An 18,474-nucleotide genomic window follows, 5' to 3' on the forward strand; every position below is an offset into this window, starting at 1 on the left:
GCAACACCTGCCCCTTCACTTCCTCTCTCCTCACCGTCCAAGGACCCAAACACTCCTTTCAAGTGAAGCAGCATTTCACTTGCATTTCCCCCAACTTAGTCTACTGCATTCGTTGCTCCCAATGTGGTCTCCTCTACATTGGAGAGACCAAACGTAAACTGGGCGACCGCTTTGCAGAACACCTGCGGTCTGTCCGCAAGAATGACCCAAACCTCCCTGTCGCTTGCCATTTTAACACTCCACCCTGCTCTCTTGCCCACATGTCTGTCCTTGGCTTGCTGCATTGTTCCAGTGAAGCCCAACGCAAACTGGAGGAACAACACCTCATCTTCCGACTAGGGACTTTACAGCCTTCCGGACTGAATATTGAATTCAACAACTTTAGGTCGTGAGTCCCCTCCCCCATCCCCACCCCCTTTCTGTTTCCCCCCTTTTTTTTTTTTCCCAATAAATTATAAAGATTTTCCTTTTCCCACCTATTTCCATTATATAAAATAAAAAAAAAACCCACTAGAGCTATACCTTGAGTGCCCTACCATCCATTCTTAATTAGCACATTCGTTTAGATAATATCACCAACTTTAACTTTAACACCTATGTGTTCTATTGTACTATTGTTGTTGACATCTTTTGATGATCTGCTTCTATCACTGCTTGTTTGTCGCTACAACCACACCAACCCCCTCCACCTCTCTGTCTCTCTATCTCTCCGCCCCCCACACACACACCTTAAACCAGCTTATATTTCAGCTCTTTCCTGGACTCGAACTCAAGTTCTGTCGAAGGGTCATGAGGACTCGAAACGTCAACTCTTTTCTTCTCCGCCGATGCTGCCAGACCTGCTGAGTTTTTCCAGGTAATTCTGTTTTTGCACTGGAAATGTTCCCGGCTTCCCACATGGAGCATGAGGAGCACACCATGGCTTGAGCTCTCCTGCCATGACTTATGTTTTTAAACTAAACCTTTTAAATCAATTACACTAGGGCCCTTCTTTCCTGATGCTTGTGACTACAGAATATAAAAACTATAAACCACAAAAAGACCTTAAACTATAAGCAATTATTAAACCATAAAAAGACCTTAAACTATAAGCGATAATTGTTCCTTGTCTTCTTCCATTGTCAGCCTCAAAACTATGACACAATGCTTGCTGTTTCCTAAATGTTCTCCTACTGACACTTGATCTACTTGGCCCACCTCGTTCCCTAGAATAAGGTCTAGCAGTGCCTTCTTTCTCGTTGGACTGGAAGCATACGGCTGTAGAAAATTCTCCTGAACACATTCTAGGAACTCTTTCCTCTCTCTGCCCTTCATACTACTACTATTCCATCCTTGGCTGGAATTCTCCTCTCCTGCCCTAAGCTCTGTGGCAGGAGCAGTAACCCAAAGTGCTCCCCGCTGATGAACAGGATGGCCATTACACACAATAGTGTGCTCCCTGCCTAATTAGTTATGCATGCGTGCAGTTTGGAGTGCGTCTTATGGCGGGATGGGCAGGAAGTCACATGCCCGCCATCGTATTCAGGTGCCATATTTAAAAGGCACCTGGACAGCCCGAAATCCGGGGCACCGAGATGGCCTTGATAAGGCAGCAGGCACCGACCTCACGTTCCAGCAATGCCTCTCTGGGAACTTCCCTCCAGTCCATGGAGGACAGGAGGGATATCCTCTTTCTCAGAGATGGGAGCAGGAGGCATGCCCGGCCTGGGAGGAGGTCGCTAGGGTGGTCAATGCCACATGGTTGCAGGGGAGGACCACCTTGCAGTACAGGAAATGGATGAACTATTTAACCAGTGTAAGTGAACCCTCTACTCCCTACACTCACCTCACCATTTTCTGAAGCTGGCATGGGGCATTGGTGTCACTGGCAAGGCCAGCACCTGTGTTGCCCATCCCAAAAAGCCTTTGAGAAGGGGATGGGGTCCTGCCTTGTTCCCCCACTGCAGTCCATATGGACTGCTGGTAGAGAGGCAACTGCATACTGCTGACCCAGCCACACTATTATGAGGATGAGGGGCTGAGTGGGGGGAAGATGTGGTTGGAGTAGAGGGCAACTTGCAGATGCAGCTGATGCCATACCTTGGCTGCCCTTGCCCTTCTCGTTGCTGGAATCTGCAGACCTGGTGGGGTGGGGTGGGGTTAGTGAAGTAGCCTTGGGGATTAGCATCAATACATCATTCACAGAGCACACACAGCATTCACAGTGGGTCGGGGCTGGAGGGACTGAATTTTAAGGGTGCTGGTTGGAGTGTCAATCATGTGGCTTGCTTTGTCCTGGATTGTTTGCAACTTCTTCGGTGCTGTTAGAGTTACATTTATCCAGGCAAGTGGGCAGGATTCACTCAATGGGCCTTGCGCATGGTGAGCAGGGGAGTCACGATGTCATGTATCAGCCACAGAATGGGCAGCATGTGACCTGCTCCTGCACAGAAGTGCTCATGACCCATCCATCTGTGTATCTGTAAGCAGGAGAAGACAGCGCACAGCAGGTGGTTGAGGGTGAAGACTGCCCAAGATCCAGCCCCCTACACAACATGAACAGTGGCTGCCAGTTGGCAGAGGAGGTCTTGAGGTCTATGTTGAGTGCGAGGCCAGCCTGTCCAGGGCCCAGTGAGGAAGCTTGCTGAATCTCCACAGATTGGAACCTGAGAGCAATGCTGTGTGCAATGGAGGATCCAACTTGGGCTGATACTCAATCTCTGTTCTCTCCATTCCAGGTACCAGTGTGAAGAGGGGGAGCCCAGCCCCTGCTCGGATGTAAGCCCCAGCCCCAGCCCCAGGAGAGCTCAGACGATGATGAGCACTTCTTCACTCCTATAGGGCTGTCGCAGCTTCAGCTGCACCCTCACCAGCCCAGGCACACAGACCTGGATGGATGATGTATGTAGGTTAGGCTCAGGCACACAGTCTGATGGTCACTGCACAGACAGGTGTCCACAGCAGGCAGAGGCACTGACAGCCAAGGTCTCTGGCACTCGGAGAACTGCTGGAGAGAAGGCCCCAGATACACCTGAGTCAGACAAAGAGCCTCAGGGAGCGGTCATGGAGAAGATGCTGGAGTATCATTGAGTTGCAGGGGGTCATCAGGCAGAGGTGTCAGGGGTTCTCACAGAGTGGCATGTGAGGCGGGGGAGTGTGTCCGCCTGCTCTCTGATGTTGTGGCACCAACATGTGAGTGCATGGAAATCACCATGGGGAGGATGGTGGATACCATGGAGCCCTGGTCCAGCAGAATGCAAAGTTTCTGCTTGATATGTGCTCAGACTTGCAGGATATGTGCTCAGACCTGTTCTACATCACTCTAACCATGGGTCAACTTATGCAGTGTCTATATGAAAGGGAGATGGGGCACTGCAACCTCCCTTCAGGAAGCCTTACTCCTCCCCTTGGGTGCCCAAAGGCCCCTCCCTAACTCCTATAAAGGATTGTGCATCAGACAGTCCTGAGACTTTAACCCAGGACAGTCCAAGGGCGCCCATGCGTTCTGAGCTGCCTCTGGCTGTGACCCCATCAGCTCCAGCCTCCGAGACAGCTCAGGGTGCACCTGCCCCAGAGCAAGAGACTCAAAGAAGGCCAGGGGCCTCCACAGGACACCACCAAAACCATCACAGACATGAGGGGCTGCCTCCACCTCTGCTGCACCAAGGGAAGCACCAAGACACAGTGGTAGCCGAGGAAAAATGAACAAGTAATAGGTTACACTGGTGGCTTTGGTGCGCAATCGTTGTAGATAGTCATTGCAACTTTGTAATGGTCTCCTGGGTTATTCTTGCTGCTGCTTGTGTTACTGCCTGTGTGCACTCCCCCACCCCCCTCAGCTTCATAGGGGACCAAGGTTGGGTCTGTGCCCCCCTGAGTTACCCTGTGCCCCTTGAACCACCCTGTACAAGGCAGAATTGCTCTTTGCCAAATTTGGTGTGAGCCACGTGCGAGAAGCCTCACACAAATACGATTCCCCATTCGCACCACTGCCCTCCAGACCCTATAGAGAGAGCTTTTCCTGTCAGGGTAGATTATCAGTGTTGACCTCTAGCTGTTCAGTGGAGCAGACCTTTGACCCCCTTCCTGCCTCAAAGGACTATAAGCAATAAATAAACCATAAAAAGACCTTAAACTATAAGTGATAATTGTTCATTGTCTTCTTCCATCGTCAGCCTGAACCTTATGATACAATGATCCTGAGCTGCCTTTGCACATTGTGCACATCACCTTCCAGAAACCTTTTACCCTCCTCCTGTAACCCACCCTCTGCCCTATTACCATGAACTCCACCCCCCCACCCCACCCCCTACCACCAGTGTTACCTTGAACCTCCCCCATCTACCCTTCAAATGGCTCCCTTCCCACTGAGCCCTGCCCGGCATAGTCCCCAAATCCATGTGAAAACACTTTATCCCCATAAACAAATGCCCCCCAACACAAAAATAACCACTCCCACCACATCCAGACCCTCACCCTCTTGCCTGCATCCCACTGCCCCCCTCACACTCATAGCACTCTCCTACCACCAGTGACCTTGCTTCACCCTCCACCTCAAGATGCCAGTGTGACAGCACCAGCCCTTTCCTCTGAACAACTCCCCCACCCCCATCCTTTCACTTTCAATGCATCCTTGTCACCAACCCCACCACGCTGTGCCATCCAGCACCCACACCCCCAAGCAGAGTCCTCTCCTCGGCACAGACCAGGTGTGAGCTGGGGTGGGGTGGGGTGAGCTGGGCTGATGTGACCTGGGGTAGGATGAGCTGGGGCAGACTGGGCTGGGGTGGGGTGGGGTGAGCTGGGCTGGTGTGACCTGGCGTAGGATGAGCTGGGGTAGACTGGCTAGGGTGGGGTGGGGTGAGCTGGGCTGTTTTGGGGTGGGTTGGGGTGGGGTGGGGTGAGCTGGGCTGGCCTCGCACTCCGTTAGTTAAAGGTAAGAGCTTGGATCTCTCACTCTGTGTACCTGCCGGCTTTGTCGGTCGTACAATTCCTGCTGGCCTGGGGCAGTGGGACTCACCCACCCACCCGGACTGGCGACTTTCAGTGAGTGGGCACTGGGTGTGATCACCCTCAGTGTGAAAGCTGACACACCGTTAAACTGCCCTGGCAGCGGGACCACACTTTACTGCCAACAGGAAAACAACTCCTTTCTTCTCAGTATATTCCCCACCATAGCCGACACCCACCCCAGCACCAGGGGGAGCGGAATTCGTGCCTGGGTCTCACTCCTGGATTAACCTCGTGTCTCACTCCCGGATCTGCCCCTTGTCTCACTCCTGGATCAGCCCCGTGTCTCACTCCCGGATTAACCCTGTGCCTCACTCCTGGATTAACCCTGTGCCTCACTCCCGGATCAACCCCATGGTCTCACTCCCGGATCAACCCTTTGTCTCACCCCTGGATTAACCCCGTGCCTCACTCCTGGATTAACCCTGTGCCTCACTCCTGGATTAACCCCGTGTCTCACTCCTGGATTCATTCTGTGTTTTTCAGGCTCTCCAGATTGTGCAGAAAGTGGAGGAAGTGGCTGAAAGTGTGGGGAACAAGGTAGGAGATCTTGTGGGTGTCGACAGAGAACGTTAAATATAAATAAACACTGCTCCCTCCAATCCACCTTTCCAATGTAATGGATTGAAAACCTGTTTTAAATGAAACAAAAGGTGCTGGTCAAAAACTCATTACGTTTACTAGACTGAATCAGCGATTTGGGAACATTGATTGGATGCAAGCCTTTGGGAGGCAGCAAAAGACCAGAGGCCCGTTTAAGGTCTCCAACTGGAGTTTCAAGATGATGCCAATCCTGAATCTGCTCACCCCTACTTAGGCAGCCTTCTGAAAACAGCCCACCCCCCACAATACAGCCCAACCCCACAATAAAGCCCACCACTCACCATAAAGCCCGCCCCTAAAATACAGCCCACCCCCCACAATACAGCCAACCCCCCACAATACACCACCCCTCACATTATAGCCCACCTCCCCATAATACAGCCCACCCCCACCTTACAGTCCAGCCCCCACAATACAGCCCACTCCCCACCATACAGCCCACCCCTGCATTACAGCCCACCACCCCACCATACAGCCCACCCCCACCATTCAGCCCACCCCCCACAAAACAGCCCACACCCCCACAGTACAGCCCATTCAGCACCATACAGCCCACCACCCACAATACAGCCCACCCCCCACAATACAGCCCACTCTACCCACAATACAGACCACTCCCCCCACAATACAGTCTACCCCCCACCATACAGCCCACCCCCCATAATACAGCCCACCACCCACAATACAGCTCACCCTCCACACCTCTCCTAACACAGCTCAACCCCACACACCTTCTAACACACTCCACCCTCCACACACCTCCTAACACAGCTCACCCCACAAACCCCACCTAATACAACTCACCCTCCACACCCCTCTGAACATAGCTCTGGCACAGACGCTGTGGACAATATTGGGGGTGAGGGGGTGGGCAGTGTCAGGATGAGGGTGGGGGCAGTGTCGGTGTTGAGGGTGTGGGCAGAGTCAGGGTTGAGTGTGTGGGCAGAGTCAGGGGTGAGGGTGTGGGCAGTGGCAGGGGTGAGGGTGTGGGCAGAGTCGGGGGTGAAAGGGTGTGGGCAGTGTTGGGGTTGAGGAGGTGTGGGCAGTGTCAGGGTGAGGCTAAGGGCAGTGTCAGGGTTAAGGGTGTGGGCAGTGTCAAGGGTATGAGGGTGGGGTCAGTGTTGGGGGTGAGGGCGGGGGCAGTGTCAGGGGTGGGGATTCTCAGCTGTGAGAGTGGAGGCTGTGTCGGGGGTGTGAGGGGGTGGGCAGCATCGGGGGTGAGGCTGTGGGATGTGTCGGGGGTGTGAGGGTGTGGGCAGCATCAGGGATGAGCGCGCCTGCAGTGTCGGGAGTGTGAGGGTGTGGGCATTGTTGGGGATGAGGGTGTGGGCAGTGTCGGGGGTGAGGGGGTGGGCAGTGTCTCAGGTAAGGGGGTGGGCAGTGTCGGGAGTGAACGTGTGGGCAGTGTCGAGGGTGTGGGCAGTGTCGGGGTGAGGGTTTGGGCAGTGTAGGGGGTGAGGGTGTGGGCAGTATTGGGTTGTGGACTGTGTTGTGAGTGAGGGTGTGGGCAGTGTCAGGGGTGGGCAGTGTCGGGGGAGTGGGCAGTGTTGGGGGTGTGAGGGTGTGGGGATCGGGTGTGTGAGGGTGTTGGGATTCTTGGGTGTGCGGAGCCTCTGGTGAGAGGGTGTGGGCAGTGTCGGGGGTGTGTGGGTGGGGGCAGTGTTCGGAGAGAAGGTGGAGGAATTTTTGGGGGAGTGAGGGCATGTGGGCAGTGTCAGGGTGAGGCTATGGGCAGTGTCAGGGGTAAGGGTTTGGGCAGTGTTGGGCTGAGGGTGTGGGCAGTGTCAGGGGTGAGGGTGTGGGCAGTGTTGGGCTGAGGGTGTGGGCAGTGTCAGGTGTGAGGGTGTGGGCAGTGTTGGGCTGAGTTGTGGGCAGTGTCAGGGGTGAGGGTGTAGGCAGTGATGGGTTTTCAGGTTGTGGGCAGCATCGGGGCTGAGGGTGTGGGCAGTTGTGGGGGTATGAAGTTCTGAGCAGTTTTGGGGGTGTGAAGGGATGGGCAGTGTCGGGGTTGTGAGGGTGTGGGCAGTGTCGGGGGTGTGAGGGTGTGGGCAGTGTCGGGGGTGTGAGGGTGTGGGCAGTATTGGGGCTAAGAATGTAGGCAGTTTCGGGGGTGAGGGTGTAGACACTGTCAGGGATATGAGGGTGTGGGCATTGTGGGGTGCATGAGGTTGTGTCCAGTGTCAGGGTGAGGGTGCAGACAGTGCCGGGGGTGAGGTTGTGGGCAGTGTCGACGTGAAGGTGTGGGCTGTCGGGGGAGTGGGGGTGTGTTGTGGGAGTTCGGGCGTGGGAGCAGTGTCGTGAGCATGGGGGTGGGGGCAGAGTCAGGGGTGTGGGTGTGGGCAGTGTGGGGAGCTTGAGCGTGAGGGCAGTGTCAGTTTGAGGGTGTGGGCAGTGTTGGGGGTGAGTGGGTCAGCAGTGTCGGGGGTCTATGCAATGTCGGGGGTGTGAGGGTGTGGGCAGTGTCGAGAGTGAGGGCAGTGTCGGGGTTGAGGGTGTGGGCAGTGTCGGGGGTGAGGTTGGGGGCAGTGTCGGGGGAGAACGTGTGTGGTCATTGTCGAGGGTGAGGGCAGCATCGGGGTGAGGGTGGGGACAGTGTCGTGATTAAGTTGTGGGCAGTGTTGGGGTGAGGGTGTGGGCAGTGTCGGATGTGTGAGGGTGTGAGGAGTTGGGGGTGTGAGTGTGTGGGGATTCTTGGGTGTGGGGCATCTTGGGTGTAAGGGTGGGGTCAGTGTCGGATGTATGAGGGTCGGGGCAGTGTCTGGGGCGAGGGTGTGGGCAGTGCCGATGGTGAGGGTGTGGGCAGTGTTGGGAGTGAGGGTGTGGGCAATGTCGGGGGTGTGAAGGGGTGGGCAGAGACAGGAGTGTGAGGGTGGGGGCAGTGTCAGTGGTGTGAGGGTGGGGGCAGTGTCGGGGGTGTGAGGATGTGGGCAGTATCGGGGGTGTGAGGGTATGGGCAGTGTCGGGAGTGAGGATGTGGGTAATGTTGGGGGTGTGAAGGGGTGGGCAGAGACTGGAGTGTGAGGGTGGGGGCAGTGTCAGGGGTGTGAGGGTGGGGGCAGTGTCAGTGGTGAGGGTATGGGCATTGTCGGGTTGAGGATTTAGGCAGTGTCGGGGGTGAGGGGGTGGGCAGTGTCTCGGGTGAAGGGTTTGGCAGTGTCAGGGGTGGGCAGTATCGGGGGTGAGGGTACAGGCAGTGTCAGGGGTGTGAGGGTATGGGCAATATGGGGGGGGAGGTTGTGGGCAGCGCCGGGGCTGTGGGTGTGTGCAGTGTTGAGGTGAGGGTGTAGGCAGAGCCGGGGTTGAGGGTGTGGGCAGTGTCGGGGTGAGGGTGTGGGCACTGTCGGGGTGAGGGTGTGGGCACTGTCGGGGGAGTGTAGGAGTGGGAGCGTGTTGGGGGAGTTTGGAGGTGGGGGCAGTGTCGGGAGCATGAGGGTGGGGGCAGAGTCAAGGGTGAGGGTGTGGGCAGTGTCGGGAGCGTGAGCGTAAGGGCAGTGTCAGTGTGAGGGTGTGGGCAGTGTTGGGGGTGAGGTTGGGGGCAGTGTCGGGGGTGTATGCAGAGTCAGGGATGAGTGTGTGGGCAGTGTCGAGAGTGATGGCAGTGTCGCGGTTGAGCATGTGGGCAGTGTCAGGGGTGAGGGTGGGGGCAGTGTCAGGGGAGAGGGTGCGGGCAGTGTCAGGAGTGTGAGGGTGTGGGCATTGTCGGTGGTGTGAGGGAGTGGGCAGTGTCAGGGTGAGGGTGTGCAGTGTAGGGGGTGTGAGGGTGTGGGCAGTGTCGGTGTTAGGGTGGGGCAGTGTCAGAGGTGTGAGTGTTTGGGCAATGTCAGGGATGAGGGTTTGGGCAGTGTCGGCGGTGTGAAGGGGTGGGCAGAGCCAGGAGTGTGAGCGTGGGGACAGTGTCGGGGGTGTGAGGGTGTGGGCAGTGTCGGTGGGGAGGGTGTGGGCAGTATCGGGTTTGAGGGTGGGGGAAGTGTCGGGGGTATGAGGGTGGGGGCAGTTTCGGGAGTGTGAGGGTGGGGGCAGTGTCAGAAGTGTGAGCGTGAGGGCAGTGTCGGAGGTGTGAGCGTGTGGGCAATGTTGGGGGTGAGTGTGTATGCTGTATTGGGGATGTGAGGGTGAGGGCAGCATCGGGGTAATGGTGGGGACAGATTTGGGGTGAGGTTGTGAGCAGTGTCGGAGGTGTGAGGGTGTGGGGAGTTGGATGTTTGAGTGTGTGGGGATTCTTGGGTGTGGGGCATCTTGGGTGTAAGTGTGGGATAGTGTTGGGGGTATGAGGGTCGGGGCAGTTTCAGGGGTGAGGGTGTGGGCAGTGTCGGTGGTGAAGGTGTGGGCAGTGTCGGAGTGAGTGTGTGGGCAAGATTGTGCGTGTGAGGGTCTGGGCAGTGTCGGGTGTAGGGGTGTGGGCAGTGTTGGAGGTAAGCGTCTGGTCAGTGTTGGGGATGTGAGGGGTTGGGGCCGGTTTCGGGGGCGATGATGTGGTCAGTGTCGGGGTTGTGAATGTGTGGGCAGTGTTGGGAGTGAGGGTGTGGGCAGTTTTGGGGGTGTGAACGTGTGGTCAGAGCCAGGAGTGTGAGGGAGGGTCAGTGTCGGGGGTGTGAGGGTGGGCTCAGTGTCGGGGGTGTGAGAGTGTAGGCAGTGTTGGTGGTGAGGGTGTGGGCATTGTCAGGGATGAGGGTGTGGGCAGAGTTTGCTTGAGGGCCTGGGCAGAGTTAGGGGTGAGTGTGTGCGCAGTGTCGAGAGTGAGGGCAGTGTTGGGGTTGAGGGTGTGGGCAATGTCATGGGTGAGGGAGGGGGCAGTGTCAGGGGCGTGAGGGTGGGGGCAGTTTCGTGATTGTGAGTGCGTGGTCAGTGTCGAGAGTGAGGGCAGTGTTTGGGTTGAGGGTGTGGGGAGTGTCGGGGTGAGCATGGGGGCAGTGTCAGGGGAGAGTGTGTGTGGGCAGTGTCGAAGGTGCTGGCAGTGTTGGGGTTGAGGGTGGGGGAAGTGTCGGGGGTGTGAGAGTGGGGGCAGATTCGGGAGTGTGGGGGTGTGGGCAGTGTTGGGGGTTTGAGGGTGTGGGGAGTGTCGGTGTGAGGGTGTGGGCAGTGTCGGAGGCGTGAGGGTGTGGGCAGTGTCAGAGGTGTGAGGGTGTGGGCAATGTAGGGGGTGTGAGGGTGTGGGCAACGTCGGTGTTGAGGGTGTAAGCCATATTGGGGGTGCGAGGGTAGGGGCAGTGTTGGGGGTGTGAGGGTATGGGCAGTGTCGGGAGTGAGGGGGTGGGCAGTGTCGGGGGTATGAGGGTGGGGGCAGTGTCGTGGGTACGGGCAGAGTCTGGGGTGAGTGTGTGGGCCGTGTCGAGAGTGAGGGCAGTGTCGGGGTTGAGGGTGTGGGGATTGGCGGGAGTAAGTGTGGAAAGTGTCGGGGGAGAACGTGTGAGGGTGGTGTCGAGGGTGAGGACAGTGTCGGGGTGATGGTGGGGTCAGATTCGGGGTGAGGTTGTGGGCAGTGTCGGAGGTGAAGGCTGTGGGGAGTTGTTGGTGTAAGTGGGTGGGGATTCTCTGGTGTGGGGCATCTTAGGAGTAAGGGTGGGGTCAGTGTTGGGGGTATGAGGGTAGGTGCAGTGTCGGGGGCGAGGGTGTGGGCAGTGTCGGAGTGAGGGTGTGGTCAGTGTCGTGTGCGTGAGGGTCTGGACAGTGTCGGGTGTGAGGGTGTAGGCAGTGATAGGGGTCAGGGTCTGCGCAGTGTCAGGGATGTGAATGGTTGGGGCTGGTGTCGGCGGGGAGGATGTAGGCAGTGTCCGGGGTTTGAGTGTGTGGTCAGTGTCGGTGGTGTGAAGGGGTGGGCAGTGTTGGGGGTGAGGTTGTGGGCAGTGTCGGTGGATGGCATTGTCGAGAGTGGGGACAGTGTTGGGGCTGGGAGGGTGGGGGCTGTGTCAGCGGTGTGAGGGTGGGGACAATGTCAGGGGTGTGAGGGTGTGGGCAGTGTCAGGGGGTGTGAGGGTGTGGGCAGTGATGGGAGTGAGGGTGTGGGCAGTTTCGGGGGTATGAAGGGGTGGGAAGTATGAGTAGTTTCAGGGGTAAGGTTGTGGGCAGTTTCGTGGTGTTACGGTGTGTGGACAGTGTCTGGTGTGTGGGCTTTTATCAGGGTTGAGGGTGGGGCAGTGTCGGTGTGTGAGGGTGGGGGCAGTTTCTGAGGCATGAGGCTGGGGGCAGATGTGGGGATGTGAAGGTGGGGGCAGTTCTGGAGGTCCGGTTGTAGGCAGTGTGGAGGGTGAGGGTGTGGGCAGTGTCGAGGGTGAAGGTGTGCGCAGTGTTGGGGTATGAAGGTGGGGAAAGTGTCGAGGATGATGGTGTGGGCAGTGCTGAGGGTGAGGGTGTGGGCAGTGTCGAGAGTGACGGTGGGGGCAGTGTTAGTATTGAGGGTATGGCCAGTGTCGGGGGTGAGAGAATTGCCAGGCTGTGAGGGTGGGCACAGTTTTGGGGGAGAATGGCAGTGTCTGGGGAGTGAGCGGGTGTGGGCAGTGTTGAGGGAGTGTCGGAGTGGGGTGTCTGGGGAGTTTGTGTTGGGGTCAATGTCGGGGTAACAGTGTGAGGGTAGTGTCAGCGGTGAGGGGCTTGGGCAGTGTGGGGGGATAAGGGTCTGGATATTGTAGGGGGTGAGGGGTGGGCATTGTCGTGGGTTAGGAAGTGGGCAGTGTCGGGGTGTGGGCAGTGTGGGGGGTGTTAGGGTGTCAGTAGTCGGGAGTGGAAGTGTGTGGGGATTCTCGGGTGTAGGTTGTCTTCGGTGTGGGTTTTGGGCAATGTCGGGGGTGTGAGTTTTGGGGTAGCTTTGGGGCTGAAGATGGGGGCAGTGTCGGGGGAGTGAGGGGGTGTGGGCATTGCTAAGGGGGTGTAGGAGTGGGGGTGTGTCGAGGGAGTTTTGGGGGTGGGGGCAGTGTTGGGGTGAAGGTGGAGGCAGAGCCGGGAGATGAGGGGCTGGGCATGTCGGGGTGAGTGTGTGGGCAGTATTGGGGGTGTGAGGATATGGGCAGTCCCGGGTGTGTATTTGTGGGCAGTGTCAGGAGTGTGAGGGTGTGTGCAGTGTCAGAGGTGAGGGTGGGGGCAGTGTCGGGGTGAGTGTGTGGGCAGTGTCAGGAGTGTGAGGGTGTGGGCAGTGTTAGAGGTGAGGGTGGGGGCAGTGTTGGAGATGAGGGTGGGGGCAGTGTCGGGGATGAGGGTGAGGGCAGTGGCAGGGGTGTGAGAGATGGGCAGTGTTGGGGTGTGAGAGTGTGGGCAGTGTTGAGGTATGGGCAGTCTCGTGGGTGAGGGTGGAGGCAGTGTCGGTGAATGAGTGTGTGGGCAATGTCGGAGGTGTGAGGGTGTGGGCAGTGCCGACGGTGAGGGTGTGGGCCGTGTTGGGGTTGTGAGGGTGTGGGCAGTCTCGGGGATGAGGGTGTGGGCAGCCTCAGGAGTGTGGGTGGGGACAGTGTCGGGGTCTGAGGGCATGGGGAGTCACGGGTGTGAGGCTGGGGACAGTGTCGGCATTGTGACATTGGGGGCATTGTTGGGGGTGAGGGTGTGTGGGCAGTTTTGGTGGTGAGGGTGTGGGCAGTGTTGGGGTGAGAGTGTGGGCCGTGTCGGGGGTGTGAGGGTCTGGGCTCTGTCGTGGGTGAGGTGGGGGCAGTGACGGGGGTGAGGGTTGGGGCAGTTTCTGGGGTGAGGGAGGGGGCAGTGTCCGGGTGAGGATGTGGGCAGTGTCGGGAAGAGGGTGTGCGCAGTGATGGGGGTGTTAGGGGGTTGGCAGTGTTGAGAGTATGAAGGTGCGGGCAGTGTCCAGGGATTGAGGCGGTGTGGGCAGTGTTGGGGGAGTGTAAGAGTGGGGGTGTCGTGGGAGTTTGGGGGTTGTGGTGGTGTCGGGGGTATGAGGGTGGGAGCAGTGTCTGGGTTGAGGGGATTGGGCAGTGTCCGGCAATGAGGGTGTGAGCATTGTCGGGGGTGAGGGTATGGGCAGTGTCTGGGTTGAGTGGGTTAGGCAATGTCGGGGGTGAGGGGATGGGCAGTATCGGGGTTGTGGGCAGTGTGGGGGGTGTTAGGGTGTTGGTTGTCGGGACTGGGAGTGTGTGGGGATTCTCGGGTGTGGGGATTCTCAGGTGTGGGTTTTCTCAGGTGTGGGTTTTGGGCAGTGTCGGGTTGTGAGGGTGGGGGTGGTGTTGGGGGTGAAGTTGGGGGCAGTGTCAGGGAGTGAGGGGGTGTGGGCAGTGTTGAGGGAGTGTAGGAGTGGGGGAGGATCAAGGGAGTTCGGGGGTCGGGGCAGTGTTGGGGTGAAGGTGGGTCAGTGTCAAGAGTATGAGGGGCTGGGCATTGTCGGTGGTGTCAGGGAGTGGGCAGTGTCGGGGTGAGGGTGTGGGCAGTGTTGGTGGTGTGAGGGTGTGGGCAGTCTCGGGTGTCAGGGTGGGGGCAGTGTCGGTGGTGAGGGTGTGGGCAGTCCCAGCTGTTGCTGTGTGGGCAGTGTCGGGGGTGTGAGGGTGTGGGCAGTCTCAGGTGTGAGGGTGGGGGCAGTGTCGGGGGTGTTGGGGGGTGGGCAGTGTCGGTTGTCTGAGTGGGTGGGCAGTTTCTGGGTTGTGGGCATGTGTGACGGGGTAGGGGCAATATAGGGAACGATTGTGGGATAGTGTAGGGTGTGTGAAGGGGTGGGCAGTGTCGGGTGCTAGTGGGGGGGGCAGTGTTTTGTGTGAGTGTGGGGGCCGTGTCGGGTGCGAGTATGGGTGTAGTGTCGGGTTTGTGAGGGGGTGGGCAGTGTCGGGTGTGTGAGGGTTTGTGCAGTGTCGGGGGTGTGAGCGTTGGGCAGTGTCACGTGAGAGTGTGGGGGCAACGTCAGGTTAGTGAGGGGGTAGGCAGTGTCATATGCGAGCGTTGTGCAGTGTCGGCTGTGTGTGGGGGTGGGCAGTCTCAGGTGTGGAGAGATGGGCAGTGTCGTGAGTGTGAAGGTTGGGGCAATCTCGGGTGTGTGATGGTGGCGGCATTGTTGGGTGTGTGGGCAGTGTCGGGTTTGTGATGGTGTGGGCAGTGTTGGGAGTGTGAGATAGTGGGCAGTGTCGGGGGTGAGGTTGTGGGCAGTGTCGGGTATGGGAGGGGGTGGGCAGTGTCGGGGGTGTGGGCAGTGTCGGGAATGTGATTGGGTGTGGGCAGTATTGGGGGTGAATGTGGGGGTAGTCTCGGGGGAATGAGGTGGTGTGCAGTGTCGGGGGAGTGTGGGGGTGGGGGCAGTGTCGGATCCGTGAGTGGGTGGGCAGTGTCGGGTGTGTGAGGGTTTGGGCATTGTCAGGTGCGAGCTTGGGGGCAGTGTCAGGTGTGTGCTTTGGGGCAGTGTTCGGTGCATGAGGGGTTGTGCAGTGTCAGGTGCGAGTGTGGGGGCAGTGTCGGGTGGGTGAGTGGGTGAGCAGTGTCGGAAGTGTGAGGGTGGGGGCAGTGTCGGGAGTGTGAGGGGGTGGGCAGTGTCGGGTGCATGTGTCTGGGCAGTGTCGGGTGCTTGAGGGGGTGGGCAGTGCCTGGTGCGAGTGTGGGGGCAGTGTCGGGTGCGTGAATGGGTGGGCAATGTCGGGTGTGTGAGGATGGAGGCAGTGTCGGGTGTGTGAGGGGGTGGGCAGTGTCGGGGTGTTATGGGGTGGACAGTATTGAGAGTGTCAAGGTGCAGGCAGTGTCCAGGGATTGATGGGGTGTGGGCAGTGTTAGGGGACTGTAAGAGTGGGGGTGTCGTGGTAGTTTGGGGTTGTGGCAGTGTCAGGGGTGTGAAGGTGGGAACAGTGTCTGGGTTGAGGGGATTGGGCAGTGTCCGGCGATGAGGGTGTGGGCATTGTCGGGGGTGAGGTTATGGGCAGTGTCTGGGTTGAGTGGGTTAGGCAGTGTCGGGGTTGAGGGGATGGGCAGTATCGGGGTTGTGGGCAGTGTGGGGGGTGTTAGGGTGTCGGTAGTTGGGGGTGGGAGGGTTTGGGGATTCTCAGGTGTGGGGATTCTCAGGTGTGGGTTTTCTCAGGTGTGAGTTTTGGGCAGCATCGGGGTGTGAGGGTGGGGGTAGTGTTGGGGGTGAAGGTGGGGGCAGTGTCGGTTGTGTGAGGGTGCCTGCAGTGTCAGGTGTGAGTGTGGGGGCAGTTTCGGGTTTGTGAGGGGGTGGCACATGCAAGTGTGGGGCAGTGTCAGGTGCGAATTTGTGGGCAGTGTGGGCTATGTGTGGGGGTGGGCAGTCTCAGTTGTGGGGGTGTGGGCAGTATCGGGGGTGTGAGGGTGTGTGCAGTCTCAGGTGTGGGGATGTGGGCAGTGTCGGGAGTGTGAAGGTGGGAGCAGTCTCGGGTGTGTGAGGGTGGCGGCAATGTCGTGTGTGTGGGCAGTGTCGGGTGTGTGAGGTTGTGGGCAGTGTTGGGGTGGTGAGATTGTGGGCAGTTTTGGGGTAAGGTTGTGGGCAGTGTCGGGTGAGTGAGGGGGTAGGCAGTCTCAGGGGTGTGGGGAGTGTCGGGGGTGTGAGGAGGTGTGGGCAGTATTGGGGGTGAAAATGGGGGCAGTGTCAGTGGAGTGAGGTGGTGTGCAGTATCAGGGGAGTTTGGGGGTGGGGGCAGTGTTGCGTGCGAGTGTGGGGGCAGTGTCGGGTGCATGAGGGGATGGACAGTCTCGGGTGTGAGGGAGTGGGCAGTGTTGGGTGTGAGTGTGGGGACAGTGTTGGGTGGGAATGTGGGGGCAGTGTCAGGTGCAATTGTGGGGGCAGTGTCACGTGCGAATGTGGGGGTAGTGTCGGGTGCATGACGGGGTGGACAGTGTTGGGTGTGAGGGAGTGTCACAAGATCAGAGAAGCAGGAGCAGACCACTCAGCCCATCGAGCATGCTCAGTACCCTCTTGGTTGACCTTGGGTTTCAACTGCACTTTCCCGCCCATATCCCTTAATTGCCTGAAAGACCAAAAATCTGTCATAGAAACATAGCAACACAGTAAATAGGAGCAGGAGTAGGCCATTCAGCCCTTTGAACCTGCTCCGCCATTCATTATGATCATGGCTGATCATCCAACTCAATAGCCTGCTCCCGCTTTCTCCCCGTATCCTTTGATCCCTTTCGCACCAAGAGCTATATCAAACTCCTTATTGAAAATATACAATGTTTTGGCCTCAACTACTTTCTGTAGTAGCGAATTCCACAGGCTCACCTCTCTCTGGGCGAAGAAATTTCTCCTCATCTCAGTCCTAAATGGTCCACCCCATATCCTCAGACTGTGACCCCTGGTTCTGGACTCCCCCACCATCGGGAACATCCTTCCTGCATCTACGCTTTCTAGTCCTGTTTGAATTTTATAGGTTTCTGTGAGATTGCCCCTCATTCTTCTGAACTCCAGCGAATATAATCCTAACCAACTCAATTTCTCCTCAACAAAATCAGAATTACCTGGAAAAACTCAGCAGGTCTGGTTCTGTCGAAGGGTCATGAGGACTCGAAACGTCAACTCTTTTCTTCTCCACCGATGCTGCCAGACCTGCTGAGTTTTTCCAGGTAATTCTGTTTTTGTTTTGGATTTCCAGCATCCGCAGTTTTTTTGTTTTTATCAATTTCTCCTCATATGTAAGTCCCGCCACCCCAGGAATCAGTAGGTTAAACCTTCGCTGCACTCCCTCTATAGCAAGTACATCCTTCCTCAGATAAGGAGACCAAAACTGCATACAATATTCCAGGTCTGGTCTTACCAGGGCCCTGTATAATTGTACTTAAATCCTCTCGCTATGAAGTCCAACATACCATTTGGCTTCTTTACCGCCTGCTGCACCTGCATGCCTACCTTCAGCAACTGCTGTACAAGGACACCCAGGTCTCGTTGCACATTCCCCTCTCTCAAATTATAGTCATTCAGATAATAATCTGCCATCCTGTTTTTGCTACCAAAATTTATCCACATTATACTGCATCTGCCATGCATTTGCCCACTCATTCAGCTTGTCCAAATCACACAGAAGCATCTCTGCGTCCTTCCTCACAGCGCACCCTCCCAACGAGCTTTGTGTCATCTGCAAATTTGGAGATATGACATTTAGCTCCCTCTTCTAAATCATTAATATATACTGTGAATAGCTGGGGTCCCAGCACCGATCCCTGTGGTACCCCACTAGTACCTGCCTGCTATTCAGAAAAAGATGCATTTATGCCTACTCTTTGTTTCCTGTCTGCCAAACAGTTTTCTATCTATCTCAATACACTACAACCAATCCCATGCGCTTTAATTTTACACACTAATCTCTTATGTAGGACTTTGTCGAAAACCTTCTGAAAGTCCAAATAAACCACATCCACTGGCTCCCCCTCATCAACTCTACTAGTCACATGCTCAAAAAATTCCAGTAGATTTGTCAAGCATGATTTCCCTTTCGTAAATCCATGCTGATTCTGTCTGATTATAACACTGTTTTCCAAGTGCTCAGCTATTACATCTTTTATAATGGACTCTAGAACTTTCCCCAATTCCAACTTCAGGCTGACTGGTCTATAAATCCCTGTTTTCTCTCTACCTCCCTGTTTAAATTGTGGGGTTACATTAGCTACCCTCCAATCTATAGGAACTGTATCAGAATCTATAGAATCTCAGAAGATGACCATCAATGCATCCACTAATTCTAGGGCCATTTCCTTAAGTGCTCTGGGATGTAGATTATCAGGCCCTGGGGATTTATCAATCTTCAATCCCATCAATTTTTCCAATACCATTTTCCTACTAATACTGATTGCTTTCAGTTCCTCCCTCTCCCTGTGTTCCCCAACATTTCTGGTATGTTATTTGTGTCCTCCTTTGTGAAGAAAGAACAAAAGTATGTATTTAGTTGGTCAGCCATTCCTTTGTTCCCCATTATAAATTTCCCTATTTCTGACTGTAAGGGACCTACAATTTGTCTTCACCAATCT

General features: G+C 56.7%; 1 protein-coding gene across 2 annotated transcripts in view; it reads left to right on the forward strand.

Annotated features, from left to right (window-relative positions):
• The window catches only part of rapsn (receptor-associated protein of the synapse, 43kD), a 543,441-nt gene that overhangs the window by 514,393 nt on the left and 10,574 nt on the right, over positions 1 to 18,474 (forward strand). The window contains exon 4 of one of the 2 annotated variants that reach the window (XM_041196585.1): positions 5,476 to 5,529. The exons of the other annotated variant lie outside the window; for it this stretch is intronic. Within the exon in view, the coding sequence (XP_041052519.1) occupies positions 5,476 to 5,529 (54 nt within the window). The remainder of the gene's footprint in view (positions 1 to 5,475; positions 5,530 to 18,474) is intronic. 2 annotated transcript variants of the gene reach the window in all.

This window comes from Carcharodon carcharias, chromosome 10, assembly GCF_017639515.1.
Source record: "Carcharodon carcharias isolate sCarCar2 chromosome 10, sCarCar2.pri, whole genome shotgun sequence".
Classification (NCBI taxonomy): domain Eukaryota; kingdom Metazoa; phylum Chordata; class Chondrichthyes; order Lamniformes; family Lamnidae; genus Carcharodon; species Carcharodon carcharias.